General features: G+C 45.2%; 1 protein-coding gene across 1 annotated transcript in view; it reads left to right on the top strand.

Annotated features, from left to right (window-relative positions):
• Window positions 1-16312, top strand: part of LOC141144988 (cytidine monophosphate-N-acetylneuraminic acid hydroxylase-like) — a 328965-nt gene that overhangs the window by 126559 nt on the left and 186094 nt on the right. Inside the window, exon 4 of the mRNA XM_073631171.1 lies at window positions 104-294. Within this exon, the coding sequence (XP_073487272.1) occupies window positions 104-294 (191 nt within the window). The remainder of the gene's footprint in view (window positions 1-103; window positions 295-16312) is intronic.

Genomic DNA, 16312 nt, shown 5'->3' with positions numbered 1-16312 from the left:
AAATTGCTGATCCATATTTGATCTTGTTGGCAGTTTCTGTTAAAAATCTGTTCATATATGGCCACAACTTTCGTAAATTTAAAACTTTAATAATGATTTGCAGATTACCTATTTAACTCATGCCTGCATGGAACTGAAGCTGGGGCAGAAGTATATGGTATTTGATCCTTGGCTAATTGGTCCTTCCTTTGCTCGAGGTTGGTGGCTGCTTCATGAACCTCCATCTGACTGGCTGGAGAGGTTGTGTCATGCTGACTTAATTTATATAAGCCACATGCACTCTGATCACCTTAGGTAAGTGTGCACTATAATGTTAGTAAATATTACTATTTTTCATCAATGTCATATAATGTATTAAAATGAAACTTACCCCTGAATTTAGAACCTGCAAGCAGGAAGGATATTTGATGCAGAAGAGACATACTACCCATATCTTCTGCAATAAAGGCTTCTTACCTTCCTCCACACAAGATGTTTTTGAATGTATGTTGAGCTGTGCATACACAGCTCAGTGTACATTCTCAGCATACCTTCCTTCCAAGATGAATGTACTCCTGTGTGCTTGTGCAGGAGTTACATCATCCCGGCCTGGCCCAGCACTCATGCACTGTGCATCAAGACTGTTCTTAGGGTAACTGTGTTAAACAGGTGCACTATTTCATTATTAGCAGGTGTGTAGTAGAATCCTAGGCCATCCTGGAAGAGGCAAGCATGCAGCAGGTATCCCCCATCCCCCAGCCTAGTGTGCATTGTAAAGTGTACTTGTGCCAATACTATGGGTATTAAAAGATTTATATAGATGTAGCAATATGGACTGTCAGCAGAAAGCACCGTACCTTTCAGTGTTTCTAGACAGCACTTGTCCCTTTGGCAATCAGTGACCACATATCTGTGTGTCCAACAAAGTGAATTATGGGACATTTAGTTCTCCTTCAGACTATTACTATGCAACCATGTACCCTAAGACTACACATCCCAGGGATCTTCACGGTGACATGAAGATTGCTGGGAGTGACCATAAAAGGAGCAAGGAGCCCGCGCAGAACTCTCTTCCTCCTGGGCCTGACACCAGATGGACCTCTCTGTGTAACAGGGAGAGAGAGGTCGTGGCCTACCACGCGGAGCCTTACTTCTACCCCGAGGCCTAAGGGGCCTAGCTCTGTTATTTGCTGTCAGACATCCTGTCACTAACGTCACTTGGATCGCCTGCCCGTCGGTGTGGGTGTGTGGGGCAAGTTTCACTTTGGAAGACCGAGACAGCGGATCCGCTGCCCGAGTGCCACTACACGTGTTCCAGTCCAGAAGACCTTGCATCGATTTGGTCATTGGTGAGAGGGCAAATTGCTCGACCTTTTATCTATTCATTGCCACTATTACAGAACACTGTGCACAGACATCTTTACCCCAAGAACACTTTACTGCATCGCTTGACCACTGTGCTCAGACGCCTTAGATCTTCACCACTAGCAACCCATTGCTTTATCTACAACCAAATGGATTACAGTTTACGAGCTCCAACTAGCTAGCGAAGAACATCAGATCTGCAACGTGGAACTCTTTTGCCATTACTCATAGGAAAGCCTATATATTACCTTCTGTAGATCTGCTCTTTCATTAGGATAGCATAGGCTGGCTAGATTACATCTTTCTCAAAGAAGCCACATAAGTAGTTAACTGAAACATCCATTAGGAGGTGACTTTGCATCTAAATATAGTGTACATATATGTATATAATATTGTTTGTTGCTGAATTGTTTGTGTCATTGGGAGGAATTTGTTTGCTGAGTTGGCGCTGTTATCCTGGCTCAACAGATTCATTACCTCTTTCTGTGAAATAACTTCCTCTATTTGGTTCAAGTAAAATATTTCAGAACCTAATATTACTGAGTTGTTTGTTTCTTTGTGCACAGTTTTACAAGGATGTCTGAACCCAGAGTGTCAGATGGGTTGGAAGGTTCACTTGGTCATGGCCGTGCAGATGAGCAGGTAATTCTCAGCTGTCCCCAAGGGGGCAGTGCTACATTTGGGGGCTTGTCCGGCATGCTATCTGCAGCAGGCCCCAGCAAACCTAGATCAATACTGCAATCTGAGGGGGAAGCCACATCCATTGCCGCGGTCACTTGGGGTCAAACTTATGGGGCCCCAACCGACAAAAGCACCATTCTGGAGATCTCGGTGAGTGAACTTCAGATCTGCAACATGGAACTCTTTTGCCATTACTCATAGGAAAGCCTATATATTACCTTATCGACCCCAAGTGACCGCGGAAGGTTCACTTGGTCATGGCCGTGGTCACTTGGGGTCGAACTTATGGGGCTCCAACTGACAGAAGCACCATTCTGGAGATCTCGGTGAGTGAACATACGGAGAGGGAGATCAGAAGGTGGCTGAGAGCTTTAGTGCCAGGATACTGGGCCTACGTGGTGGAGACTGAAGCCTCAGCGGAGTGTGATCAAGTCAGGGCACTGATAGAATGGCAGGAAGAGGTGCCAGTGTGCTTTCAGGAGGAAGAGGTCCGCTTAACGGAGCTAGTGACTGCGAGGGTATTCCCCCTCAAAAGTGAGAGAGGAGGGACTGAGAAGCCACCTCCGACAAGACCAACTCCCAAGGGGCCAGCGCCCCTCCACTCTCTTTCTACACAGATATGAGTTGCTTGGGCGAAAACCTGGTAAAGAATGGGCCTGGAAATGCTAATCAGATTTATCGAAGACTTTGATTTTTCTCGGGGCAGCTGCCAACGCCTGTGGTTGAAGATGAGTTTGAAACATGGATGAGTCAAGCTTTACAGGCCATGGAAGAGTGAAGTGTTTCAGAGGTTATCAACTGACAATGACTTAGTGAGAGCCTTCGAGGCCCAGTGGCTGACATGATCCGTAACCTAAGGATGGTCAAGAGGACTTGTGTTGCCATGGACTACATTGAAGCTTTGTGTGCTGTTTTTGGAAGAGTTGAATCAATCACTGATTTGATGTACAAGTTCAACCACACACATCAACAGAGAGGGGAGAGTTTGTCCGAATACATCTCTTGGGTAGACCGGATCCTCAAGAAAGGTCTTGACCCTAAATACGCTGATCAGGCCCGCCTGGATCAGGTGCTGCATGGGGCCTAGCCCAATAGGATTATTGTGTTGAAGCTGTTACTGAAGAGAACCCAGGTGGTACCAACCTATCTTGAATTGATAAGGAATGTTCAAGAGAAAGAGGCTCTGTTGGAAGAAAAGAGTCAATGACCAAGAGATGTGAATCCTGTTACTGGGAACAAAGAGAAAGTGGTGGCCCACGCTGTCCATGCAGAAATAGAGTTTTCTGATGACGACAGTGAAACTGAATCTGAACCAAAGGGATCATCCCCCCGACACCCATAAACCAGTTGCGAAAACTAGGGCCAATGGAACTGATGGCCCATGTAGCTTAGGCTCAGACTCAAATGTACCATGCACTGATGCGAGTGATGGAGACCCAAGCAAAAGTTCAGGAGCAAGGGACTCGTGTAAGCGAACCAAAACTGTACTCAGATCGAGAAAGGGGATGTTATGGATGTGGAGAGGCTAGACATTTTCAAGCCAAGTGTCCCAAGACGGGTGTCAGCCCTCAACTACTCAATGAAGTCCTGAGAGCTTTACAGAAACTACTTTTTCCCAAGCCGGCGGGAAACTTCAAGGGACCTTAGTGAGGGAGGTAGTTGGGAGTCCCAAGGGAAGACTGCGCTCCAATGATAAGAAAGGAGACTGGAAGAAAATCAAGAGAGGAGGATGCAAGCCATCAGTTTTCTTGCACCCGTCAGTGCCCAAGCACGTTAGCAGTCGTATGTCCTCGACCGCCTGGAGCCGGACGAAATTCCGTGCTTTTAGGCACTAATAACAATCTGGTGAGAAGGCTACTCACTCCCTTGGCTGCAGAGGGTGCCCCTGTTGGAAAATTCCATCCTCAGTTGAGGCAAGCATTTCACAGGGTTTTGCAAGAAAAGAAGGCACCTGCTGAAGGAATGGGAAGGTTGTGGCGACTATACACTAGAGAGGGTGCTACGGCCTAAGGAAAGAGCCTGCCCCAAAGCCACTGTCAAGTTGTCCTGGGACCAGCCGGGTCCGTACTTGTTGGTAGAAGCTGATCAAACAGAGAAAGAAGTCGGGATAGAGCTAGTTCCAGAGATTATACTCACTCGGGCTTTGCTAAGGAGTGGGGGTGAATTCCTGTTAGTGTGCAGAACATCACTAGTCACCCAGTCAGCCTGAAGCCTCAAATGGTGATTGTGAAAGTGAGTGCTGCCACCCCGGTGGCTCAGAATGAGACAGCCCAAGTGAGAGATGGAAGGAATGCCACTGCTTACTGCCCAAGCCTCCCCCCTGCTTGGGAAGGAAGGATTAAAGCTCAAATAGCTCGGTGGGTGAAAATGTTTTCGAAAAATTACTTTGACGTGGATAGTGCCAAGAGTGCCCAACATCAAATTCCATTGAGGATAAGCCCTTCTGAGAGAGGGCAAGGCGGGTCCCTTTATGCAATTTAGAAGACCCTCGGGAACAACTGGCTGAACTGAAAAGGTAAGGAGTGATTAAAGAGTCCCGAAGCCCTTATGCTTCTCTGATCGTGGTGGTGAGAAAGAAGAATGGGTCTCTCCGGATATGCATCGATTATCGAACCATCAATCGAGGGACTATCCCAGATCAATACATGACCCCTCACATAGAAGAAGCCTTGCAGTGCTTATCTGGGGCCAAATGGTTCAGTGTGTTGGACTTGAAGAGTGGATACTACTAGATCCCTATGCACCCAGAAGACCGAGAGAAGATGGCCTTTATTAGCTCACTGGGATTCTTCGAGTTTGATCAGATACCTCAGGGACTGACTGGGGCTCCTGCCACGTTCCAGTGACTGATGGAGAATACAGTGGGTGATATGAACTTGGTAGAAGTACTAGTATACCTTGATGACATCATCGTGTTTGGCCGAACTTTTGAAAAACATGAGGCCTGATTGGAGAAGGTTTTTCCAGCGATTATACGAAGAGGGGTTGAAGCTGTCATTGGAGAAGTGCTAATTCTATCAGACCTCTGTCACCTACTTAGGACATGTGGTATCCGCAGAGGGGATAGCCACTGACCCCCAAAAACTAGAGGCAGTCAATTTTTGGTCCCGCCCAACCACAGTCACTGAATTGAGGTAGTTTTCGGGCTTCTGCTCCTATTACAGACGGTTTGTGAAAAACTTCTCCCACATTGCTCGGCCACTGAACGAGATGCTACAGAAGCAAACGGATGGATAACAGCAGAAAACCCAGAAAGGAGGAGGCAGGAAGCCTGGGGAATCTATCCAGGACCAGTGGACAGAGAAGTGTGAGATGTCCTTTGAGAGGCTAAAGGGGAGTCTGGTGTTGGCCTACGCTGACCCCTCGAAGCCTTATGAAATATATGAAATACATGTGGATACTAGTAGAGATGGTATTGGGGGAGTGCTGTACCAAGAGTCGGAGGGGAAACTCCACCCAGTAGCATACGTGAGCCGCAGCCTTACTCCTCCTGAGAAGAATTATCCAGTGCACAAGTTGGAGTTCTTGGCCCTCAAGTGGGCTGTAATGGACAAACACTGAGACTACCTGTATGGATCCGCTTTTGTGGTGAAGACGGATAACATCCCCCTGACCTACTTGTTATCCTCTGCTAAGTTGGATGCCACTGGGCATCGGTGGTTAGCTGCTTTATCGAAGTTCAAATTCAGTTTGAAATATCAGCCAGGAGTGGGAAATAGAGACACTGATGCTTTTTCCCGAAAACCACACTTCACCCAGAATGATCAGAGAAGCTGGGTTCACTTACCTCCCGAAGGAGTACAAGCAGTGTGCCAAGGGGTGACATATAAATACAGGGGGGCCATAGGGGCTGAAGCTGCGGGAGTCACCCCTGCGTGAGTACCAAAACACTACTGTAACCCGATCCAAGTACGCAGCCAAGAATAGCCTCAACTGACTAAGGAGGACATGAGGAGAGATCAGTGGGAAGATCCGCTAGGAAATCTAATAAGGAAGTCACTATCGACTAAAGACCCTTGAATACTGATGAATAGTCCCATTGAGGGCGCTAAGGTGATTCATAGGGAATGGGAACGAATGAAAACAGAAAAGGGGAATGTATATATAAGAGGTGTCCCAGAGAAACATCGTTTGACTGTGTTAACCTCCCTTAATATCGACCATGGTTATTTAGGCACAGATAGAACGTTCAAACTAGTCAGGGACCAATTCTACTGGCCGAACATGAGAATGGAAGTGGAAAGTTACTGTCGCTCTTGCGTCAGATGTATCCAGACAGACTCTACCAGGCAAGGCCGCCCCAATGAGCCATCTACAAAGTCAAAGCCCAATGGAGTTGGTGTGCATTGATTTCCTGTATCTGGAACCTGATCTGAGTGGGAGGAGTAATGTCCTAGTTGTGACAGATCATTTCACACAATATGCCCAGGCTTTCCCCACCAGGGATCAACAAGCCAGCACGGTGGCCAAAACTTTAGTGTAGAAGTTCTTTGTTCATTACAGGCTGCCTCAGCGTTTACATTCAGATCAAGACCGGGATTTTAAGAGCAAATTAGTCCGCAGACTGTGAACTCCTGAACATAAAGAAGTCGAGGACTACCCCTTACCACCCCCAAGGTGATCCACAACCAGAGCGGTTTAATCGTACTCTCTTGAACATGCTGGGAACCCTCCCACTAGAGAAGAAACAACATTGGGGAGACCATATTGCTGCAATAGTGCATGCCTACAATAGCACCTCAAATGATTTTACAGGATACTGCCCTTACAGGCTGATTTTTGGGAGAGAGGCACGCTTACCAGTGGATTTAGCCTTTGGGACCTCCACAGATCACACTTCCCAGGCCTCTTATAAGGGATACGTTGACAGGAAGGAAGAATCTAAAGGTAGCCTATGAGAAAGCCAAGGAAACCTCCACCATCAGAGATCAAAGGAATAAGAGGAACTTTGATCTTAAAGTAAGAGTTCAAGATCTACAACCTGGGGATCATGTGTTGTTACTCAATCTAGGGGTGCCAGGGAAACATAAGCTAGCTGATCAATGATGTTCCCAACCTTGCATTGTTTGCCAATGACTGCCTGAACTTCCTGTGTAAAAGATCAGGCCAGAAGAGAAGACAGGGCACCTAAAGACTTGGTATCGGAAGCATCTGTTACCTATTTCAGATACTGTCCACGTACCTTCAGCCCCTGATTCAGTCTCCAACATTGAGACCTCAGGTCAGAAAACCTTGTCTTCTCACATTTCCAGAGGAAGAAAGTGATGATGAGGAAGTACTTCTGGATTGGCTGTGGGCCCACTCTTCAGGAGATGATCCCCTTGTTTTTGAAGCTGGAGAAGAAGACTGTTTAGGGACAAGCCTTCACATGCCTGACACTGAGGCCATGGCTCCCTACCCGCCTCTGGAAACTGAAGGAGGCAAGCTGGAACATAGTGAAGTGTCTGTTCTGGTTGATGCACTCATCCCTCCTACTAACATAGTGGATAGAGAAATGGTCATAGAATCAGAACTTGAAATGGAGCCAGAGATCGAGGTAGGGTCTGAACCGGAAGCTGGATGCAGTCATTGGGGAACAGAACAGGAACATGCATCTTCGGAAGAGATGCACTCTCGGCTGAGACAAAAGATATGTCCCCCAAAGAGGTTGACCTACGACACCCTTGGAGAAAACTCAGATGAACTCATTCCCACCGCTCAACGCCCCAGTAAAGTACTTGCCTCCTTCACTGAGTCTTTAGTCAAGGATAACCTTGATCCACCCTCTGACACTACTGGGTGGGGCCACTGATCTACTTTTGGCCTGTCATAAACTTAACATGACTTCCTCTTCTGTTGATGTATATAGTTTGTTATCAAAGGATCCTTCATTAAGCCAGTTATTAGCTTTTGCAGCCTCTAGTTTAGTAGACTAATAATTGACTAGCTTCATGCAGTAAAGTGATTTTGGGTTATACCCTGTCTTTAGGGATCAAAGACTTTCAAGTGGGGGGGAGAATGTAGCAATATGGACTGTCAGCAGAAAGCACCCTACCTTTCAGTGTTTATAGACATCACTTGTCCCTTTGGTAATCAGTGAAATCAGTTACCACATATCTGTGTGTCCAACAAAATGAATTATGGGACGTATAGTTCTCCTTCAGACTATTACTATGCAACCATGTACCCTAATGCAGCGTATTCACGATCGGAAATGACACCAGCAAAACTCTGATGAGAGCTTTTTGTCGGAAAATGCGACCGTGTGTATGCTCCATCGGTCTTTTGCTGGTGGAATTCCAGCCAGCAAAAGATTGAGAGCAGTTTCTATATTTTTCGGTGTGAAAAAGTTCCTATCTAAAAATGAGTTAGTCTGTATGCAATTCGGACGCGCAAAAAATCACACATGCTCGGAAACAATTCGACACATGCTTGGAAGCATTGAACTTAATTTTCTCTGCTCGTCATAGTGTTGTACGTCACGCGTTCTTGACAGTCGAAAGTTCAGAGAACTTTTGTTTGACCGTGTGTATGCAAGGCAAGCTTGAGCGGAATTCCGTCAGAAAAACCATCCAAGTTTTTTCTGATAGAAATTCCAATCGTGTGTACACGGCATTAGACTACACATCCCAGGGATCTTTGCGGTGACATGAAGATTGCTGGGAGTGACCATAAAAGGAGCAAGAAGCCCGTGCAGAACTCTCTTCTGCCTGGGCCTGATGCCAGACGGACCTCTCTGTGTAACAGGGAGAGAGAGGTCGTGGCCTACCACACAGAGCCTTACTTCCACCCCGAGGCCTAAGGGGCCTCGGTCTGTTATTCGCTGTCGGACATCCTGTCACTACCATCACTTTGATCGCCTGCCCGTTGGTGTGGGTGCGTGGGGCAAGTTTCACTTTGGAAGACCGAGACAGCGGATCCGCTGCCTGAGTGCCGCTCAGAAGACCTCGGATCGATTTGGTCGTTGGTGAAAGGGCAAATTGCTCGACCCTTTATCTATTCATTGCCACTATTACAGAACACTGTGCACAGTCATCTTTACCACAAGAACACTTTACTGCATCGCTTTAACACTGTGCTCAGACGCTTTAGATCTTCACCACTAGGATCCTGTTGCTAGCAAAGAACATCAGATCTGCAACGCGGAACTCTTTTGCCAATACTCATAGGAAAGCCTATATATTACCTTCTGTAGACCTGCTCTTTCCTTAGGATAGCATAAACTGGCTAGATTACATCTTTCTCAAAGTAGCCACATAAGTAGTTAACTGAAACATCCGCTAGGAGGTGACTTCGGATCTAAATATAGTGTACATATAAGTATATAATATTGTTTGTTGCTGAACCATTGTTTGTGTCATTAGGGGGAATTTGTTTGCTGAGTTGGCGCTGTTATCCCGGCTCAACAGATTCATTACCTCTTTCTGTGAAATAACTTCCTCTATTTGGTTCAATTAAAATATTTCAGAACCTAATATTACTGAGTTGTTTGATTCTTGATGCACAGTGTTATAAGGATGTCTGAACCCATAGTGTCAGGTGGGTTGGAAGGTTCACTTGGTCATGGCCATGCAGATGAGCATGTAATTCTCAGCTGTCCCCAAGGTGGCAGTGCTACATATTGTTAACAAACTGTAAAGAGCATGAAATAAAAAGTCTCATGTGCAATGAAATCCTAAGGGCACTTTCACACTGGGGCAGGGGGGGCGTCGGTGGTAAAGTGCAGCTATTTTTTTGCCGAAGCAGGGGCGTTTCAGGAGCGGTGTATTCACCACTCCTGCAATGCCCCAAAGATGCTACTTATCTTTGATTGTTTAACCACTTGCCGACCGCCTAACGCAGATATACTGTGGCAGTATGGCACGGGCAGGCAAAATCATGTATGTGGTACGTGATGTGCCTCCCGCGGGCGGGGGGCGCATCGCGCCCCCCCCGGTGCCCGAGGCAGTCAGCTTCATTCCAGGAGCTAACCGTGCTGAGGGGGAGCCTATTGATTCATGGCCACCCCTTTGCGTTCGCTCCCGGCGAATTAAAATCTTCCTCTGCTGCTGAAATGTAAATAGCGGCAGAGGAAGTGATGTCATTGCTCCTCTTAAAGCCTTTTCGTTCGAGGAGAGAAGACATCAAGTAAGTGCACCAACACTACACATTACAGTAGATAATGTCGCTAGTCGCTAACAGTGAGGAGCTTTTTTACCTGTGAGTCTCACTACTGTACCACTAAATTTAGAGACACTAGTGAAGAGGCCTACACGTTTCTGAGCATGCCAGATAGTGAAGAGAAAGTCACTCATCTGTCAGATTCAGGCTCAGAATACGATCCTGTAGACGACAGCGGCTCCATGACAGATAGCTCTAATGACGGAGTTGTGGTCCCTGCCAAGGTCAGGCGTACCCAACCCCTATCTTCTTATGCTGTTGTTGAGGTGCAAGAACTGCAGGTCCCTCGTATGGATCAGAGCGGTACTAGCACTGCTATTCCTTCTGGTGAACTGGCAAGCACCAGCGGCCTAGTACACCCTGGTCATAGTCAAACCAGCACTGCAGTATCACGTGGTGACGTGGCGAGTCCCATAATTGCAGTTCAAGCTGGTGTGGTGGCAAGCACAAGTAGAGTGCCACTGCCACCAAGAAGAAGACAAACACATGCCCGTCATGCCCATAGTGCCCTTCCTGCTGCATCCTAATTGGGAACCCACAAGTTCTGCAGCACCTGTACTTCCCCCATTCACTGGCCAAGCTGGCATTCAGGTGGAAACAGTTGATTTTATGTCATTTGATTTTTATTTGCTGTTTTTCACTGAAGATCTCAATAGATCTATTGTGGACCAAAGCAATTTGTACGCTGGTCAAAACATCGCCACTATTCCCCAGTCCTCCCTTGCCAGTGATTGGAGACCAATTACGGTTTCCGAATTTAAGCTCTTTCTGGGCCTATCCCTCAACATGGGCATAACTAAAAAGAGTGAGTTGCGGTCACATTGGTCCACTGACCCAATTCACTATATGCCCTTTTTCTCTGCCTCCATGACCGGGGCACGATACGAGCAGACCTTGCGGTTCATGTATTATAACAACAATAAACTCTGTCGTCCTCGTGGAGACCCTGGATATGATCGGCTCTACAAAATTCGGCCCCTCGTAAACCACTTCAACCAACATTTTCTAGACCATCAAGTTGTCTGCGTTGACGAGTCCCTGATTAAGTTTTCTGGCCACTTGTCAGTCAAACAGTACCTTCCCAGCAAGCATGCCAGATACGGATCAAGATGTATAAGCTCTGTGATAGGGCCACAGGCTATACATGTAGTTTTATGGTTTAAGAGGGCAAAGATAGTCACGTAGAGCCGACAAACTGCCCTGACTACATAGGAAGCGCTAGCAAGATTGTGTGGGACTTAGTGTCACCCTTATTCGGAAAGGGGTACCTCTTGTACGTGGACAATTATTACACGAGCGTGCCACTTTTTAGTCATTTGTTTGATCATCAGATTGGAGCATGTGGCACTGTGCGATCTAATCACCGGTGCTTTCCCCAGCGGCTTGTAGATTCCCATCTTAGGCTGGGGGAGAGAGCCTGCTTGAAGTGTAATAACTTGCTCGCTATGAAGTGGAGGGATAATAAGAATGTTTTCGTTCTTAACTCCCTTCATGCAGACACGACGGTCCAAATTGCTACGGCGACTGGTGTTGTGGAGAACACCAGTCGCCTCTGTGTCCACGAATATAACCTTAATATGGGAGGGGTGGACCTCAACGACCAGTTGTTGGCGCCGTACCTAGTTGCCGTAAGGCCAGACGCTGGTACAAAAAAGTGTCTGTTTATTTCAATTGGCTTTGCTGAACGCTCTTGTGCTATACAGAGCTTCAGGACGGACTGGATTCTTCCTTAAATTCCAGGAAGAGATCGTCAGAGCCCTTCTGTTTCCAGATGGTGCTCCACCTCACCATCCCCAACCAAATGCAGTAAGCCGGCTGCATGAGAGGCATTTTCTTTATGTCCTCCTGAGTACCTCTATTCAACGAGCCCCCCAAAAAAGATGTTGTGTCTGCAGCAAGCGTGGATATAGGCGTGACATCCGCTATTATTGTCCCTCCTGTCCTGACAATCCTGGTCTTTGTATTGGTGAATGTTTTGAACGCTACCATACACTAGTTGAGTATTAGCGTAGGGTACAGCATTGCACAGACAAGGCACACTTTCACAGGGTCTCCCAAGATGCCATCGCATTTTGAGAGACCCGAACCTGGAACCGGTTACAGTTACAAAAATTACAGTTACAAAAAAAGTGTAAAAAAAAAAAAATATATAACATAAAAAAAACAGAAATAGTTGTCGCTTTATTGTTCTCTCTCTCTCTATTCTCTCTCTATTGTTCTGCTCTTTTTTACTGTATTCTATTCTGCAATGTTTTATTGTTATTATGTTTTATCGTGTTTGCTTTTCAGGTATGCAATTTTTATACTTTACTGTTTACTGTGTTTTATTGTTAACCATTTTTTTGTTTTCAGGTACGCCATTCAGCTGCAGAGCGGATTTATTTATCTTGACAGCAACAGCGTTTGCTCCTACGATACATAAAGCCGTGACTCCAGCGCTGTCGGAGGTGATTTCACCACCACAGTTAAAAAAAAGAGTATATATGCCGAAGCATGGGGGCAGCAGGGGCGGAGGATCGATTTGCTCCTAACTTTTGGGGTGGATGCCCCCATGCTTCGGCATATATAAATGGTGCATGTATGCCCATCATTAGAAGTGGGTGGATGAAGGGAGGTATTCTAATGGTGGGCATACCCACTGATCAATCTCTTTTTTTCGTTCAGCCCACAGGCTGCATGAAAAAAAGATTACAATATATGCCCAACAAGGACCAGCAACGTACTGGTATGTTGCTGGACTTTGAGTGGTTATACCAGAATGATGCCTGCAGGTTTAGGTATCATCTTGGTATCATTCTTTTCAGCCAGCGGCCGGCTTTCATGTAAAAGCATTCCTAGCAGCTAATTAGCCTCTAGACTGCTTTTACAAGCAGTGGGAGGGAATGTCCCCCCCACCATCTTCCATAGTTTTTTCTGGCTCTCCTGTCCCAACAGGGAACCTGAGAATGCAGCCGGTGATTCGGCCAGCTGACCATAGAGCTGATTAGAGACCAGAATGGCTCCAATAATCTCTATGGCCTAAGAAACCGAAAGCTACGAACATTTCATGAATTTCACCGGATGTAAACAGCGCCATTGGGAAATTGGGAAAGCATTTTATCACACCGATCTTGGTGTGGTCAGATGCTTTGAGGGCAGCAGAGAGATCTAGGGTCTAATAGACCCCAATTTTTTTAAAAAAAGAGTACCTGTCACTACCTATTTCTATCATAGAGGATATTTACATTCCCTGACATAACAATAAAAATGATAAAAAAAAAATGAAAGGAACAGTTTAAAAATAAGATAAAAAAGCAAAAAAAAAAAAAAAGAAAAAAAAAAGCACCCCTGCCCCCCCTGCTCTCGCGCAAAGGCGAACGCAAGCGTCGGTCTGGCGTCAAATGTAAACAGCAATTCCACCATGCATGTGAGGTATCACCGCAAAGGTCAGATCGAGGGCAGTCATTTTTGCAGTAGACCTTCTCTGTAAATCTAAAGTGGTAACCTGTAAAGGCTTTTAAAAATGTATGTAGTTTGTCGCCACTGTACGTTTTAAAGCATGTCGTGTTTGGTATCCATGTACTCAGCCTAAGATCATCTTTTTTATTACATCAAACATTTGGGCAATATAGTGTGTTTTAGTGCATTAAAATGAAAAAAAAGTGTGTTTTTTCCCCAAAAAATGCGTCTGAAAAATCACTGCACAAATACTGTGTGAAAAAATGAAACACCCATCATTTTAATCTGTAGGGCCTTTGCTTTAAAAAAATATATAATGTTTGGGGGTTCAAAGTAATTTTCTTGCAAAAAAATATTTTTTCATGTAAACAAAAAGTGTCAGAAAGGGCTTGTCTTCAAGTGGTTAGAAGAGTGGGTGATGTGTGACATAAGCTTCTAAATGTTGTGCATAAAATGCCAGGACAGTTCAAATGATCCCATTTTGGAAAGTAGATACCCCAAGCTATTTTCTGAGAGACATGTTGAGTCCATGTAATATTTTATATTGTGACACAAGTTGTGGGAAAAAGACATTTTTTTTTTTTTTTTGCAGAAAGTTGTTACTAAATGATATATTGCTCAAACATGCCATGGGCATATGTGAAATTACACCCCAAAATACATTCTGTTGCTTCTCCTGAGTACGAGGATACCACATGTGTGAGACTTTTTGGGAGCCTAGCCGCGTATGGGATCCCGAAAACCAAGCACCGCCTTCAGGGTTTCTAAGGGTGTAAAATTTTGATTTCACTCCTCACGGCCTATCACAGTTTTGGAGGCCATGGAATGCCCAGATGGCACAAAAGCCACCCAAATGACCCCATTTTGGAAAGTAGACACCCCAAGCTATTTGCTGAGAGGTATGGTGAGTATTTTGCAGACCTCACTTTTTGTCACAAAGTTTTGAAAATTGAAAAACGAAAAACAAAATACATTTTTCTTTTCTTTCTTCATTTTCAAAAACAAATGAGAGCCGCAAAATACTCACCATGCCTCTCAGCAAATAGCTTGGGGTGTTTACTTTCCAAAATGGAGTAATTTTGGGGGGTTTGTGCCATCTGGGCATTTTATGGCCTTCAAAACTTCGATAGGTAGTGAGGAGTGAAATAAAAAATTTACGCCCTTAGAAATCCTGAAGGCGGTGCTTGGATTTCGGGGCCCCGTACGCGGCTAGGCTCCCAAAAAGTCCCACACATGTGGTATCCCCATACTCAGGAGAATCAGCAGAATGTATTTTGGGGTGCAATTCCACATATGCCCATGGCCTGTGTGAGCAATATATCATTTAGTGACAACTTTTTGTAATTTTTTTTTTTTTTGTCATTATTCAATCACTTGGGACAAAAAAATTGAATATTCAATGGGCTCAACATGCCTCTCAGCAATTTCCTTGGGTTGTCTACTTTCCAAAATGAGGTCATTGGGGGGGGGGGGGTTGTACTGCCCTGCCATTTTAGCACCTCAAGAAATGAGATAGGCAGTCAAACTAAAAGCTGTGTAAATTCCAGAAAATGTACTCTAGTTTGTAGACGCTATACCTTTTGCGCAAACCAATAAATATAAGCTTATTGACATTTTTTTTACCTAAGACATGTGGCTGAATACATTTTGGCCTAAATGTATGACTACAATTGAGTTTATTGGATTTTTTTTATAACAAAAAGTAGAAAATATAATTTTTTTTTCAAAATTTTCGGTTTTTTACATTTATAGCACAAAAAATAAAAACCGCAGAGGTGATCAAATAACACCAAAAGAAAGCTCTATTTGTGAGAAAAAAAGGACGTAAATTTAGTTTGGGTACAGCATTGCATGACCGTGCAATTAGCAGTTAAAGCGACGCAATGCCAAATTGTAAAAAGTCCTCTGGTCAGAAAGGTGGTAAAACCTTCCGGGGCTGAAGTGGTTAAAGAAAAGTTTTCTAATTCGAAAGTAAATCCTATCTCTTTCTTTCCTACGACTTTCTACCAGCTTCTCTGCTGCCCGCTGCCTGATTTTTGGCCGTTTCTGTTAGCTCAAGCAGAGCTCTGTTACTCCTGCCCCCATTACTGTGACCATGCATCTCAGGTCTAGTGCATCAGAGTAAGCAGAGGCACTCAATCCTAAAGTCACCATAAGATCTAGCCCCCATTCACACCTGAATGACAACGCTCAACATGAACATTTCTATTGCATTCAGTAATTCCTGTCCACACCTGTTCACTGTGTCATACTAACACCTGTCATGAAAAAAAAAAGTAGAGTATATTGCCCCGCACACACGATTGATCGGACATTGATCGGTCATTCCGACAACAAAATCCATGGATTTTTTCAGACAGATGTTGGCTCAAACTTGTTTTGCATACACACGGTTGCACAAAGTTGTCGGAATTTCCGATCGCCAAGAACGCGGTCACGTACACCACGTACGACGAGACTAGGAAAGGGCAGGTCTGAACCAAGCGCTGCACTCTTTGGGCTCCTTTTGCTAATCTCGTGTTAGTAAAAGTTTGGTGAGAGACGATTTGCGCTTTTTCAGACTCATGGTTTTCAGATTGTTTTCTGCTGTTCAGTTTGTGCTTGTGGGTTGGTATCTGCTCTTCAGTGCGTGCAGTCAGTTCGTAATGGACTTTCCTGTGTGATCTTGTACACTCATTGCTGTTTTTCAGGTCGCTCTTCGCAGGCCTTG

The sequence above is a fragment of the Aquarana catesbeiana genome, linkage group LG05 (assembly GCF_042186555.1).
Source record: "Aquarana catesbeiana isolate 2022-GZ linkage group LG05, ASM4218655v1, whole genome shotgun sequence".
Classification (NCBI taxonomy): domain Eukaryota; kingdom Metazoa; phylum Chordata; class Amphibia; order Anura; family Ranidae; genus Aquarana; species Aquarana catesbeiana.
This window is presented reverse-complemented; position numbering and strand designations above follow the sequence as displayed.